This window comes from Pteronotus mesoamericanus, unplaced genomic scaffold (genome assembly GCF_021234165.1).
Source record: "Pteronotus mesoamericanus isolate MK-2021 breed Mesoamerican mustached bat unplaced genomic scaffold, CSHL_Meso_final contig_73, whole genome shotgun sequence".
Classification (NCBI taxonomy): domain Eukaryota; kingdom Metazoa; phylum Chordata; class Mammalia; order Chiroptera; family Mormoopidae; genus Pteronotus; species Pteronotus mesoamericanus.
The window spans coordinates 26,605,410-26,621,690 of record NW_026555245.1 but is presented as its reverse complement, the minus strand read 5'-3'; the positions used below and the strand labels follow the sequence as shown (position 1 = coordinate 26,621,690).

Below are 16,281 nucleotides of genomic sequence, written 5' to 3'. Positions count from 1 at the left end.
TCCCCAGACAAAAGAAGAATAAAGGAATACTCCTCCTCCAAACCAGTATTACAAGATATGCTAAAGGGACTGCATTAAGAAGATGAAGAAAAAGAGTCTGCAAATATCCAGTTCCTTTCACAGTCACCAATACTTGATATTACCAATATTTTAATACTTATTAATCTGATTGTGACAAAGATGTGTTATTGTAGTTGTTCCTTTATTATTGATTGAAACTAAACCTGTTTGTGTATATTTCTTGCCTATTTCTATTATTTTTAAAAAGCTTTAAATGACTTTTTGGTATTCTTTATCCATTCTTTGATTAAATGTTTGTAGAATTTTTTCCCTAAAAAAAAGAAATTAACCCTCTTTTAGATGTGTTGCAAATACTTTCTTATTCTATTAGTTGTCCTTTAACTTTTTTTATACATATATTATTGCATAGTCGTAAATGTTTAATACAATCATATTGTCAATATTTTTCTTTATTGCTTCTGGGTTTGAATATTTCACTTCAGGGTAAGAAAAATATTATTTTATGTTTTCTCCTAAAACTCCTTAGATTTGACATATTGATTTTTAGCTCACCTGAATATTTTTTGTAGAATGTGTGAAATAGGGCTCTGTATTTGTTTTATTTCAAGTAATAGTTGTCCATGCATGTTATTTGTTGAATATGCCTTATTTTCCCCCATTGATTTGAAATATAAGTTTAATAATATATTACATTGTTCAACAGATATATATGTTTGTGTCTAGAATGCTCACTTTATTTATTTTTTTTATTTTTATTTTTTCCCTAAGTGCAAAAGTTTAATTACAGTTGGAGTTAAGTACTATTTTTACTGCATGCTGAGAAAACAGTAGTATTCCAAAAATCTAGGTTACTATCTTATAAGGAATATAAGACAATGTTGGAAGAGACTTTGGCACACACAATTACAGGAACCATGTTATCAGAACACACTATTAGAACCTTAATATCAGAACACTTACACATATCACCCACTTTTACATCACACCAACTTTATGGACAGCTCATCTAATTTCTCACTGGATAATTGAGTAAATAACATTCAAGATTAAACATTAAGATTGGGGATTGTAAGGATGAAATAAATAAGTAGTAAGCATCACAACATTTCAGAGCCTACATACACTAATATGACATTAAGATTAAGAAACAACATTTCAATTTTTTTTTCTGAAACAATATTTGGCGATGTTCAGCGCATGAGAAGACATTGCTTTGGTCCATCTACTCTTTCCAGTTTTTCAAAGTGTTTCCTGGCATTGTGTATGTTGGTCAGAGTAGCTGCAGAAGGAATGGATGGATCAGAAATCAAAACCATCACACAAGTGTTGGATGTAAAGATATCAATGAAAGCAGCAAAGTTAGAGTTCCTGACTTCCATGCTCTGGAAAGAGGCAGCTAGCTTGCTGCAGCTCATCTTAAACTGCTTAATAATGTTGATGATTTTCTCAGATCTCTGGGCATCATGCTACTCTTTACATTGATAGTGAGAAATCACCAGATAATTAGCTGTCTCAAATAGAAGCACTTCATCATCCTTGATAATTTCAGCAAAATTCCTTAGGTTCATTTCCAGTTGCTGAGCATTGAGAATCAACTGATAAACAATGCTGGAACAAGCCAAGTCCTGTTGATTTTCCTATACCAGATCCATTTTGTGCACCAAGCAAAAGATTTTGGCATCTGGAGAATTCTGAAGAATGGCCTCCAGGCATGATTGATAGTAGTGCATGTCCTTTTCCAATTTGTGGCTCTCCACATCAAAGACATAAATCAGAACCTCCACATTTTGGAAGATGTTGTCATGTTGGCTAGTGAAATAATTTTCCTTGAAGTTGTCCTGTCCTGGTCTCCGGCAAAGGTGGGAGCAGAGTGGGCCAGAGACACCTGAGGAGAGACTAGGGATGGAAGCCCTGGGAAGAGAACTGAGAGAGTGGCTGGCGGGATCCCAGTGCTGACTCATCCCCCATGCAGCAGCAGCCATCTTCCTCAGGCAGCACTGCCCAGAGCAGCAACAACATGAGAGGACCAAGAATGCTCAATTTATTTCATTGATCTACTTGATTATTTCTGTGCTGGTATCATGTTGTTTTAATTGCTGAGACTTTATAATTGATTTAAATTTTTTAATATTTGGCAATGGATTTTGATATTTAACAATAATAAATAAATAAAAATCAACCTGCATTTTTTTTTAAAAAAGAAGGAACTCTTATCTTTTACAACAACATGGATGGAACTGGAGAATGTTATGGTAAGTGAAATAATCCAGTCGGTGAACGACAGATACCATGATCTCATCTATAAGTGGAATCTATTCAAAAAAATAATGAACAAAATAAACCACAGTCATGGAAACATGGAGCAGACTGAAAGTGACCAGAAGGGATGGCAAAGGAGAACAATGGTGGAAAGAAGGAGAAAGGAATAAACAAAGAACATGTATGAATGACCTGTGGACATGGACAATAGAGTGGGGATTGATTGTGGGGTGGGGGGGGGCAGGATGGGGTGGGTGAAGGAGGGCAAAGGGGAAAAAATTGATACAACTGAACAGAATAAACATGATTTTAAAATTAAAAATAAAAAAACTGATTGAAATTATCTTGTATTGATTAATATCCAGAAGTCATGTTCACTCAGAAGTTTCCCACAAGATCTATAGATCTATATTCCATAGAGAAGAAATAATAATCTGTGAGGTATTCTCTGAGGAGAACAAGTGAAACAATATCTGTTATTTTCTAACTCTTCAATTCTGAATGGAATGAGAGTCTCACTGAATAAAACTTTCAATATTACATATATTTTAGGTTTGTATTTCAGTACAATTCTTTTACAGATTTTATGTGACCATACTTTAAGAAAAACAAAAGAATTTTAAGTGATGTGTTTCCTAATTGGTTCCTATCTGCCCTTTCTGTCTGTGTATATGTGTGCACTTATTCAGGCACGAACATGATGCATGTTTAATTAGGGCCGATATTAAAATTTGTGAAAAAGAACTGGAGTAGTCTATGGAGTATCCACTGTTTATCCTTATACTACCACATTGCTCAACTGTTCATCTACACTCTCCATCTCTACATTAATGAGGTATAAAAACAATGATTTGAGTTGAAGAACTTATCAATTTTTGAGAAATGTTGCTTAGCTCACTTACTTAAAACAATTATTAAGATATGGGATTTTATGTCATTGCTTTTCTTAGAATAATTAATTTTTGAAATACTTGATAGAGAAAATATAATGGGCCATCTTCTATTTTTATTTTTCTTTTTTTTTAAAGGTACATATCTTTTATTTTTTTTATTAAGTTTTCTTTTTTTTTTAATTAATTTATTTACTTTTTAAATACATTTGTCTCTGCCTTCCCCCCACCTCTTTCCCTTGCCCCTTCCCACCTTCCCTCCCTCAGCTCTTCCCCTTTGGTTTTGTCCATGAGTCCTTGCTATATGTTCCTTGACTTTCCCCTTCCCTTCCCTTTCCCTGCCCCCCTCTTCCCTCTTGTCTCTGTTGATTTCTTTTCCTTTCAGTGTTGCTGGTCGTATTTTCCTTGCTTCTTTGCATTGTTGGTTAGGTTCCGCTTATAGGTGAGATCATATGGTATTTGTCTTTCACCCCCTGGCTTATTTCGCTTAGCATGATGCTCTCCAGTTCCATCCATGCTGTCGCAAAGTTTAGTACTTCTTTTTTTCTTTCTGCTGCGTAGTATTCCATTGTGTATATGTACCATCATTTTCTGATCCAGTCATCTACTGATGGGCATTTAGGTTGCTTCCAACACTTGGCTATTGTAAATTGTGCTGCTATGAATATTGGGGTGCATAGGTTCTTTTGTATTGGCGTTTTGGTGTTCTCAGGGTATAGTCCCAGCAGGGGAATCGCTGGATCAAAAGGCAGTTCCATTTTCAGCTTTCTGAGGAAATTCCACACTGCTTTCCATAGTGGCTGCACCAGTATGCATTCCCACCAACAGTGGACTAGGGTTCCCTTTTCTCCACAGCCTCGCCAGGACCTGTTGTTTGTGGATCTATTTATGTTGGCCATTCTGACCGGTGTGAGGTGGTACCTCATGGTGGTTTTGATCTGGATTTCTCTGATGGCTAGTGATGCAGAGCATCCTTTCAAATGCCTCTGGGCCCTCTGTATCTCCTCCTTAGAAAAGCATCTGCCCAGGTCCTTTGCCCATTTTTTGATTGGATCGTTTGTCTTCTTGGAGTGGAGTCAAGTGAGTTCTTTGTATATCTTGGAGATCAAACCTCTATCTGATGTATCATTAACAAATATATTTTCCCAAATGGTTGGCTCCCTTTTCATTTTGCTGATGTTTTCTTTAGCCGTGCAGAAGCTTGTTATTTTGATGAGGTCCCACTTGTTTATTCTTTCCTTTATGTCCCTTGCTTTAGGAGACATATCAGTGAAAAAATTGCTGCGTGGGATATCTGAGAGTTTCCTGCCAATGTTCTCCTCTAGGACTTTGATGGTGTCGAGACTTATATTTAAGTCTTTTATCCATCTTGAGTTTATTTTTGTGTATGGTGTCAGCTGATGATCCAATTTCAATTTTTTGCATGTAGCCATCCAGCTCTCCCAACACCATTTGTTGAAGAGGCTGTTATTGCTCCATTTTATGCTTCTGCCCCCTTTGTCGAATATTAGATGTCCATAGAGACCTGGGCTTATTTCTGGGCTTTCTATTCTGTTCCACTGGTCTATGGGTCTGTTCTTGTGCCAGTACCAGATTGTTTTGAGTATAGTGGCTTTGTAGTAGAGTTTGATGTCCGGTACTGTGATCCCTCCTACTTTGTGTTTCTTTCTCAAAATTGCTGCGGATATTCGAGGTCGTTTATGGTTCCGTATAAATTCTTGAAATCTCTGTTCTATTTCTGTGAAATACGTCACTGGTATCTTAATAGGGATTGCGTTGAATCTATAAATTGCTTTTGGTAGTATGGACATTTTAAGGATATTAATTCTTCCAATCCATGTGCACGGTATATGCTTCCATTTATTTGTGTCTTCCTTAATTTCTTTTTTCAATGTTGTATAGTTTTCTGCATACAGGTCTTTTGTGTCTTTGGTTAAATTTATCCCTAGGTACTTTATCTTTTTTTCGTGCTATATCGAATGGTATATTTTTCCTGATTTCTTCTTCTTCTATTGCATTGCTGGTGTACAAAAACGCCTTTGATTTCTGAATGTTGACTTTGTATCCTGCTGTTATGCCAAATTCACTTATTAGGTTGAGGAGTTTTTTGGTAGAGTCTACAGGGTTCTCTATGTACACTATCATGTCATCTGCAAACAATGATAGTTTTACTTCCTCCTTTCCTATTTGGATGCCTTTTATCTCTTTCTCTTGTCTGACCGCTGTGGCTAGGACTTCCAATACGATGTTGAAAAGAAGCGGTGAGAGTGGACATCCTTGGTGTGTTCCCGATCGTAGTGGGAAAGCTTTCAGTTTTTGCCCATTGAGTTTGATGTTGGCTGTAGGTTTTTCATATATGGCCTTTATTATGTTGAGGAATGCCCCATTGATTCCCCTTTTGCTGAGTGTTTTGATCATAAATGGGTGCTGTACCTTGTCAAATGCTTTTTCTGCATCTATCGAGATGATCATGTGGTTTTTGTCTTTTCTTTGATTTATGTGGTGTATCACGTTTACTGAATGCGTATATTGAACCATCCCTGCATCCCTGGGATGAATCCCACTTGATCGTGATGGATAATCTTTTGAATGTATTGCTGGATGCGGTTTGCCAATATTTTGTTGAGGATTTCAGCATCTATGTTCATCAGCGAAATTGGCCTGTAGTTTTCTTTCTTTGTAGGGTCTTTATCTGGTTTTGGGATCAGGGTGATGCTGGCCTCATAGAAGGAGTCTGGGAGTCTTCCCTCCTCTTGGATTTTTTGGAATAGTCTGAGAAGGACAGGGGTTAGCTCTTCCTTAAATGTTTTGTAAAATTCTCCTGGGAAACCGTCTGGCCCTGGGCTTTTGTGTGCTGGGAGTTTCTTGATGACTGTTTCAATTTCCCCAGCTGTTATCGGTCTGTTCAAGCTTTCTGTTTCTTCCTCCTTCAGTGTTGGAAGATTATACTTTTCTAAAAATTTGTCCATTTCATCAAGATTTTCAAATTTCTTGGCATATAATTGTTCATAATAGTTTCTGATGATCATTTGTATTTCTGTGGTATCCGTTGTTATTTCTCCTCTTTCATTTCTGATAATATTAATTTGGGTCCTCTCCCTTTTTGTCTTCATGAGTCTACTTAAAGGCTTGTCAACTTTATGAATCTTTTCAAAGAACCAGCTTCTGGATTGGTTGATCCTCTGAATTGTTCTTTTTGTCTCTATGTCATTCAGTTCTGCTCTAATCTTGACTATTTCCTTCCTTCTACTTGCTCTGGGATTTATTTGTTGCTGTTTCTCCAGTTCTTGAAGTTGTAGTGTTAGGTCGTTTATTTGAAATGTTTCTATCTTTTTAAGGTAAGCCTGTATTGCTATGAACTTCCCTCTCAGGACCGCCTTTGCTGTGTCCCATAGGTTTTGGACAGTTGTCTGTTCATTTTCATTTGTTTCCAGAAATTTTTTGATTTCTTCTCTTATCTCATTATTGACCCATTCATTGTTTAATAGTGTACTGTTCAGTCTCCATGAGTTTGCAAGTTTTTGAAGTTTCTCTTTGAGGTTGATTTCGAGTTTAAAGGCCTTGTGGTCTGAGAAAAAGTTTGGTATTATTTCAATTTTCCTGAATTTACTGAGGCTTGCTTTGTGTCCTATCATGTGGTCTCTCTTTGAAAAACTGCCATGAGCATTTGAAAAGAATGTGTATTTTTCTTCTTTGGGATGTAAGGTTCTATATATGTCAGTTAAGTCTCTTTGATTCAGTGTGTCATTCAGCGCCACGATATGTTTATTAATGTTTTGTTTGGAAGATCTGTCCATTTTGGACAGTGGGGTGTTGAAATGCCCTACTATCAGTGTGTTGCTGTCTATATCTTTTTTGAAGTCATCCAACAATTTCCTTATAAACTTGGGGGCTCCTATATTGGGAGCACATAAGTTTACAATGTTGATGTCTTCTTGATAGATTCTTCCTTTAAGTATGATAAAGTGCCCCTCTGGGTCTCTCTTTATGGCCTTTGCTTTGAAATCTACTTTGTCTGATACAAGTATGGCAACGCCAGCCTTTTTCTCATGTCCATTTGCTTGGAATATTGTTTTCCATCCCTTTACTTTCAATCTGTGTAGGTCTTTTGCTCTGAGGTGGGTCTCTTTTAGGCAGCATATGTGTGGGTCATGTTTTCTTATCCATTCAGCTACCCTGTGTCTTTTGATTGGGGCATTTAGTCCATTCACATTGAGAGATATTACTGATAGAAACTTACTCATCTTTTCTCTTTGTACTTGTGTTCCTCTCTGTCTCATTCTTTTCCTTCATCTGCTTAAACCAGTCCCCTTAGCATATCTTGGAGTGCTGGTTTGGTAGAGATGTATTCTTTTAGCTTTCTTTTGTCTGGGAAACTCCGTATTTCCCCTTGTATTTTAATGGAGAGCCTTGCTGGGTAGAGCAGCCTTGGCTGTAGGCCCTTGCTTTTCATGGCTTGGAATATTTGTTGCCATTCCCTTCTGGCTTGTAGTGTTTCTGTTGAGAAGTCAGCTCCTAGGCGTATCGGGGCCCCCTTGTATGTTACTTTCTCCTTCTCCCTTGCTGCCTTGAGGATTCTCTTTGTCTTTGATATTTGCCATTTTAATGATGATGTGTCTTGGAGTGGACCTCCTTGGGTCCTTCTTGAGTGGGGTCCTCTGTGCCTCCTGGATCCATGAGAGCCTTTCTCTCCTCAAATTAGGGAAATTTTCCATCATTACTTTTTAGAGGAGGTTCTCTATTCCTTGCTCCTCTTCTTCTCCTTCTGGTATCCCTATTATATGGATATTATTGCGTTTCAGGTTGTCCTGCATTTCCCTAAATGCCTCTTCATTCTTTTTGAGCCGTTTTTCCATTTCTTGTTCTTTCTGGGAGCTTTTTTCTACCTTGTCCTCCATCTCACTGATTCGATCCTCGGCTTCATCCAGCCTGCTTTGGATTCCTTCTACTGTGTTCTTCAATTCAGAAATGATATTCTTCATATCCTCTTGTGTCTTCTTGATAGTTTCTATGTCCTTTTCCAGGCTGATATATTTTGCTGTAAGATCCTGATAGTTTCTCTGCAGTTTCTCATAGTTATCTTTGAGCTGGCTGAGCTCATTGAGCTTCCTTAGAACCATTGTTTTAAATTCCATATCTGATAGTTCCCTTGCTTCTATTTCATTGAGCTCTCTCTGTGGGGAGTCCCCTTTTCCACTCATTTGGGGGGAACTTCTTTTTCTTCCCATTTTTGTGAGAGTCTGTTAAGTATTTTTGTCTTTTACTTTTCTTTCTGGGCTTGCCTCTGATGATGTCAGTTGTTGACCCTATAGGGCCTTGGGTTGTTTGTTTGAGCCTTTCAGGAGTCTAATGCCTGTGTCTGACTTCTGCTTGGAGCAACTCTGTGACCCCTTCGGTCAGGGCTGGGCTATTTTTTGGGATCTCTCTGTTCTCTCACGAAAGCTCCTTGAGCGCGTTCCCAGCGCGGCAGGGTCCCCCACCTGCCTGGGCTCGCATGTGTTTGCCCCAGACCAGGGGGCTTATTCGCGACCTCCCGTGCTCATCTGGCCTCCCTGGCACGCGAGCTTCACGGCACTGGTCAGTTTAGGGTCTTCTATTGTGTGTTTTCCCCGTTTTTGGCTCTTTGGGTACGTTGCTTGCCCTCGCCAAATGGGGACTACGGAAATGGGAGGAAATCAGCTCTAGGACTCTCCGGTTAATCCTGTTTCTGGTCTCTCCTCCAGGGACTCTGGGCAGCTCTACTTATTTTGTGGGCCGCTCCGCAATCGCGGCGGGTAGGTCAAATTATGCCTGCCCTTGCCCCTCTGTGCAATCCCTCGCAGGCCGTATGGGTGCCAGTCTGTGTGAGGCCTTGCCGGCAGGTGCAAGCGTTCGCCAGCCCGCGTGGGTCACACACACGCTCGCCAACCCTCGCCAGTCACTTGGCGCAAGTGTGCACGCCTGCTCTCGGTGTTTTGGGGGTGTCTATGTTTGCTTTTCGGCTTTTGGCTCTTTGGGGGTGTGGCCTCTTCCCTCGCAATGGAGACTAAGGCAAGGAGAAGGAGTCGGGACTCCCCGGTTCCTCCTCCCGTTCTTTCCCCAACACCTCAGTTTCTAGTCTCCCCTCAGGGGCCTCTGGGCAGTTCTGTGACCCCTTCGGCGGAGGATCCAACCCCTGTGCGGACTGCGTTTCAATCGCAGGCAGTCTGGTTCATGCGCGCCCCGCTTCTGCCTCTTTGGGGTCGTGCCTTTCCAGCCCACAATGGAGACTACCGAACGGGGAGGGAGTCGGAACTCCCCTGTTCCTCCTCCCATTCTTTCCCCAACGCCTCCGTCTCCAGTCTCTCTTCAAGGCTCTCCCAGCCAGTCTGCACTCAGCCCGGTAGCTGACACGCTACAAGCTGTGTGCGGAGCGCACAAAAGGCAGGTTAATTGATTCCCTTATGCCTGAGCGAGATGGTAGCTGCAGAGTGGGAGGTGCGTTATCACCTGGGCTCCACCGGCCGCAGTGTCAGTTCTCTTCACAAAGTTTTCCTCACCGGTCTTTTCCCAGGCACCAGCCCACCCTGCTGCCGCCTGTACCCAGCGATCAAGGAGGGTGGCTGCCGCTGCAACTTTTGCGTTGGCCCTGTAAATGTCTTTTTGCATCCCCAGCCACCTGTCTCTGGCAGAGAGCGCCCCTAATCTTTTTGGGGTTGCGTTTTGTCTGTATTTTCTCGGCTTTAGCTGCTGTAGTTTAGGGGTTCCTGTTTATGATTCAGACCCCGTTCTTCTCGGGGGGACGCTAACTGGCCGTTTCAATGTCCCTCTGGTGCTGGTGCCCGTGCGCACCCAGACCACCCTCTCGAGCCTCCACCGCAATTCTCACCCGTTGGGATGTGTGAGAGTTGAATCCACTGTCCGCGGCACCAAGGCTCCTCTCCCACTATCGCTCCACTGCTTTCCAGGTGATTACTCCATTATTTAGTTGCAATTCCAGTTTGGTTTTGGGAAGAGGTCAGCGTGACTCCCTTTCACTCCTCCGCCATCTTTCCCATCGGTACCCATCTTCTATTTTTAGATTTTGTTTTGTATTTGGTTGTGAATCAATAATTAAATGGCACACATAATGCACTAACATCTTTAAAAATAAATAAAATATTGCTATTGCTAGCAAACATAAAGAGATTCCATTACATTCTTTGATAAGGAATAAATAAACCCCATTTTAGCAAAATATTAATAAGTAAATAAATTGTTAAGTAACCTTAAAGTTCTTAAGAAATTGAAGAAACAATTGACTGCAATATACTTAATTAAACAAAAACAAATCTTTTTTAAATTTTTGTTAAATTTTTGTATAAATTTTAAATAAATAAATTTATTTATTTTTGAGAGAGGGAAAGGAAGGGAGAAAGAGAGGGAGAGGAACATCAATGTATGGTTGCCTCTTGTACACTTGTTACCGGAGACCTGGCCTGCAACCCACTGGGCATTGAAACCAGTGACCCTTTCGTTCGCAGGCTGGCACTCAATCCACTGAGCCACACCAGTCAGGGCTAAAAATAATTCTTAACTGAGAAAGATGTTTTAAAATATAAAGCTGCAAAGAAACTAAAATTCATGGTAATATAATTAAATATTTACTCTACCCATATCTCAAAATTTCTTTCAAGTGTTGTAGGAAGATAATTATAAGGGTATTTGTTGCACCATTATTTTTATTGTAAAAGTCAGGAATGAGTCTAAATATTTGTCAGTAATAATATTCAAATAAAATAACATTCAAGGATTCACAAGAATGAACTACATCTTTATATATTAATGTGGCTAGTTCTCCAAAATAAGGGCATGTGAAAAGAAAATGCATATTCAAAATAATAAAGTTTATAAAATGTATATATTTTTAAATGAAAATGGTATCAGTTTATAAACATAGAAATTGTGGGTTAGAAAAATATACATGAAATTTTTTATAGTACTTTCCTTTTGAAGGGAAGGGAGAACTAAGAAGAGTGAGTAAAGAGAACTTCAACAACTCTACTTGTTGTAATTTAGGTTTTTGTCTTCTGTTTTCAAAAATAGCAGGAAACAATTTAACAAAATATGTAAGATAAACCCTGCAGTGGTGGGAACATTACTGTTTATTATATTGTCCTTTAGAGTCATTTTCATTATAAAAATTTTTCAGACCAAAAATTTTAGGAAATAAAAATTAAGTAAATAAAAAAGGGAATCATTCTTTGCAGGAAACAAAAGTTTTTACTTTCTAACACTTCTTAAGAAAACTATCATGAATGTTTTATAAAAAACAGATTTACTTGCTTGATAATGTAACCAGAGAGTCATAGATCATCAGAAATAGCATCAGACACATTGATGATGATGTCAGTCAATGTGATTATGTTTTAAGTAAGAAAATTAAAACGCACGGGTTTTAAAATGTGTACAATAGCTCATAACCCATACTTTTTCAACATTTCTACCAAGGAAGGGGTGGGTTTCAGTTTATATTTAGAATCTGCTTCTACTAAATAACATTCTGTTGAAATTCATATCTGAAGAAATTGAAATTTGAAAACAATTCCAGGTCATAATGAGAATTACTAAAAGGGCACAAAGTACATTAAGGATAATTCATCTTCCAGAAAGAGTCTGTTGTCAGGCTCCTCACCATGAAATGTTTGCCTTTCTCAGACTTCAGATGCAATTCATAATGTAAAACAAGATGTCACCAAAAATGATGCTGTTTGCCTTGGGCAAGATGCTTGAGCAAGAGAAAATCTGACCACAATGTCAAACTTGTGAAACACTGAAAAAACGTATGTGTTTTATTAAAACAAATAAACCAGATACTCAGTAAAAATACCAATATTTGTACAAAGATCCTTCTAGACAAAAGCTCATCCTTATGACACTGGGCCAAGAAGCTTGGCTCTCTTCAAGCAGAAGCAATTTACCTCTGAACCCATGAGAGGATAGAACTTATTTAAGATCTACCAACAACATATTATTTGGACTATATTACTTCTTGCCCTTTGGGGGAGGGTATTTCAACTCAAAGTAACATTTATTCCACATACCACACTAATTTTTTTGTTTTGTTTTCAAATTGATTTTGTAATTCCTATCTTACAGAACCATCCAAATGGCTTTTAGGGTAAAGAGAGCCCTGAGATTCAAGACAGACCAAGGATCTCAATGAAACAATGTAACTTCAGAGAAAAAACAGTTAAAATAACGAATTGTCTGCAATAAGGACAGTAAAGGAATAGCCTAAGACTCACAGGAGAAAACTGAGCCTGTGGTAATGAAACTACTTTGTCTATTGCTATAAAACTGTTCAGTGGAATTCTCAGATCTCACTGCCCTTATTGCTTATAAAAGGGTCAAAGAATGCCTGTTCTAAAAAGTAATTTCTTATTATATTTCTAACAATGTCATACACATATTAAAAAATCTATAGAAAACATGAAGGTAATGTTTCCAGTAAACACATTGAAACCTTAAAAAATTGTGCAATTAAACTCATTATTAAAATATAACATCAACATATTTAGGACATTCTCTTAATTAAAACTCTAGCTATGTAAGTATCATCTGAGCTTCTGATGTTTCCAAGTTGAGCTTTGAATAAAACCATTTATTTGCCATTATTATAGCAATCTATAGACACAAATGCTACTCCAAACAATCTAACAAATGAATTAGCAATAATAATTTTTAAAAATTAAAATGTGTGTCTATTTCACCATGTCTAAGGTATGTGTGTTTATAAGAAGTGATCAAATCTATTTTTTTTTAATTTTCACTTATTTTTCTTATAGGATTAGTTTTATTAATGACCTAATATTCGTGAAGTGCTTTTCACACACACACACACAAACAGTGATTTTCAAAATGTTTTTGTTGCAAAAGAAAATAATTGTTAATGTAATAAAGGTATATTATTCATGGCTAACTCTAAGGGTTTCATTTAAGTTGCTTGTATAAAGGTATTTTTTGAAAGCTACGTAATGACCAAAAATAATAAGCACTTAAAATATGTGTATTCAGCAAAATAAATAAATTAATTAATGACTAAATAAATAAATAAAAGGGAAAGGGAAACCACTCTATGGGAGAACATATTCACCAATGATACATCTAATAAGAGATTAATCTCCAAAATATATAAATAACTTATATAACTCCATGTCAAGAAGACAAACAATTCAGTTAAAATAATAGGCACAGATCCTGAACAGACACATCTCCAAAGAGGATATACATGTAGCCAAAAGACGTATGGAAAAATTGCTCAACATCACTAATTACCAGAGAAGTGTAAATTGAAACCACAATGAGATATTCCTTACATGGGTCAAAATGACTACCATCAATAAACCAACAAACAAATGCTGGTGAGGATGTGGAGAAAGGGGAACACTTTTACACTATTGGTGGGAATGCAGATTGCTTCAGCCACTGTGGAAAGCAGTATGTAGTTACCTCAAAAAATTAAAAATGGAACTGCTTTATGACCTAGTGATCCCACTTCTGGGAATATATTCTAAGAATCCTGAAACACCAAATTGAAGGAATATATGTACCACTATGTTCATACAGCTTTGTTTACAATAACCAAGATCTGGAAACAGCCCAAGTGCCCATCAGAAGATGAGTGGATAAAAAAGTTGTGGTACACATTGCACTTCGATTCTAAATGATAGCTTTGCTGGGTAGAGCAGTCTTGGCTGTAGGTCCCTTCTTTTCATGACTTTAGATAGTACTTGCCAACACCTTCTGGTCTGCAAAGTTTCTTTTGAGAAATCTGCTGACAGTCTTAATGGGAACTCCCCTACAGGTAACTAACTGCTCTTTTGCTGATTTGAAGATTCTCTCTTTATCTTTAACCTTAGGCATTTTAATTATGATGTGTTTTGGAGTGGGAAAAACCAAAGGAGTTCATTATCACCAAACCATTATTAGATGAAATGTTAAAGGGATTTCTTTAAGAAAATGGAGATGATCAAAACTATGAACAATAAAATGGCCATAAATACATATCTATCAATAACAGAATCTAAGAAAACAAACTAAGCAAACAACAACAGAGACAGAATCATGGATACAGAGAGCATTTTGATGTGTACCAGATGGAAGTGGGGAATGGGGAAATGGATGAGGAGGTGAGGGAATTAAGAAGTACAAGTAGGTAGTTACAGAATAGTCATGGTAATTTAAAGGACGGTATAGGAAATGGAGTAGCCAAAGAACTTAGATGCATGACCCATGGACATGATCAATGGTGGGGGGATTGCCTGAAGGAGTGGGGAGTGCTGGGTGGAGGGGGGCAAAGGGGGAGAATTGGGACAGCTATAAGAGCATAAACAATAAAATATAATTTTAAAAAAGCTGTGGTACATTTACACATTGAAATACTACACTTATGATTTCAGTTGTTTTTAGATTCTACATATAAAAAAGATCATCCAGTGTTTGTATTTCTCTTTCTGAAATATGTATTTCACTTGCATAATGACCTCAAGTTTCATTCATGTTGTCACAAATCTCAGGATTTCCTGTCTTGTAGCAGAAAGTATTGTCCAGGAAGTATCCAACTATGTAATATAAAATATAGAGGCATTTATGGAAGAAGATAAAAGATACAAAAAAACATTGTACATAAGGCAATGACTCTTCAGTCTCCTTCAAAGTAGGCACCCTGGGACTTCATACAGTTCTCCCAGTGTCTCTTCCACTGTTCAAAACACTGCAAAATCTTTTATTGGAATCGCTATCAGCTGCCCCGTCATCATATTTTCCTGAATCTCATTGATGGTCTGAAATCTCTCCCCTTTCATAGGTGATTTTTAGTTTTGGGAAAAGCCAGAAATCACAGGGTACCAAATCAGGTATGTAGGGGGGTTGAGTCACCTGAGTGATCTGAGACTTCACCAAAAAACCCTGCATGAGACATGGTGCTTGAGCAGGCACATTGTCGTAAAGAAGCTACCAATTACCGGTTGCCCATAGCTGGGCCACTTTCATCGTACTGCATCTCTCGACTGATGAAGAACATTAAGGCAGTACTCCTTATTAATTGTGTGGTCTGGAGTGGTGCACTTGTGATTGGCAATACCTTCCCAATCCTAAAACACAGTTAACATGATCTTAATCTTACTGTAACTTTACTGAATCTTCTTCAAGCGTGGAGAACCAATCTAATTCCATTGGGATGAGTGAGCCTTTGTTTCTGGATCATAGCCATACTAGTAGACACATGTTCATCTCTGGTCATGACATTCTTGAGGAAATCTGGTTCATTGGTAGCAGTTTGAATCAAGTCATTAGCAACTGCAGCAGAAATGTTCCTTCTGCTCTGGTAGCAGACAGTGTGAGTGAATTTTGTTATGACATATTTCATGCCAAGATCCTGTGTCAAAATCTCAGATACTTTAGCTTTTGGAATTTCCTGATCAGCTTCTAGTTCTTGCGCTGTCAGTCACTGATGTTTGTTGATTGCAGCCCATACACATTTAACATTCTCAAGTGTTCTGCTTGTTGCAGGCCTTCCAGAACGTGGATCACTTTCAGCAGATTCTTAACCATCTTTGAAGCATTTGTGCCACACTTTCATTTGTGCTGCATCTATTGCATCATCCCTGGAAAGCTTCTGAATCATCCAAATAGTTTCCATGGAAGAATGTTCAAACTTAATGCAAAATTTGATGCAGATTTGTTGCTCTACTCAGTCATTTTGAATGTTATGGCCACACTGTACACATGTTCACTCAATGGCATCTACCCCCCCCCACTGACTAGCACAGTGAGGTTGTCATTGTTCACTCATGCACTATCCAGTCAATTTTCCTTGGCTGTCAGGTTACATTGGTGTCATGCAAACTGTTCTCTTTATATTAACAATAGCTGGACTTTCTCCAGAAAGATCTTGTATGCACCCCTCTTTCTTATCTATTCATCATTGCTGGAATTTAGGTTGACTCCCTATCTTGGCTATTATAAATTATGGTGCAATGAACGTAGGAGTTAAAGAATCTCTTTAAAAGAGTGATTTCATTTTCTTTGGATTTATACCTAGAAATGGAATTATTGGACTATATGGCAGTTCTACTTTTAAATTTTTAAGGAACTTACATACTGTTTTCCA

At 38.2% G+C, this 16,281-nt stretch overlaps 1 protein-coding gene across 1 annotated transcript in view; it reads right to left on the bottom strand.

Moving 5' to 3' along the window:
* Positions 1-1,211: 1,211 nt before the first annotated feature.
* LOC129078361 (ras-related GTP-binding protein A-like) overlaps positions 1,212-16,281 on the bottom strand; it is a 29,007-nt gene continuing 13,937 nt past the window's right edge. The window contains 2 exon segments of the mRNA XM_054583215.1: positions 1,212-1,869; positions 15,134-15,262. Coding sequence (XP_054439190.1) covers positions 1,212-1,869; positions 15,134-15,262 — 787 coding nt within the window.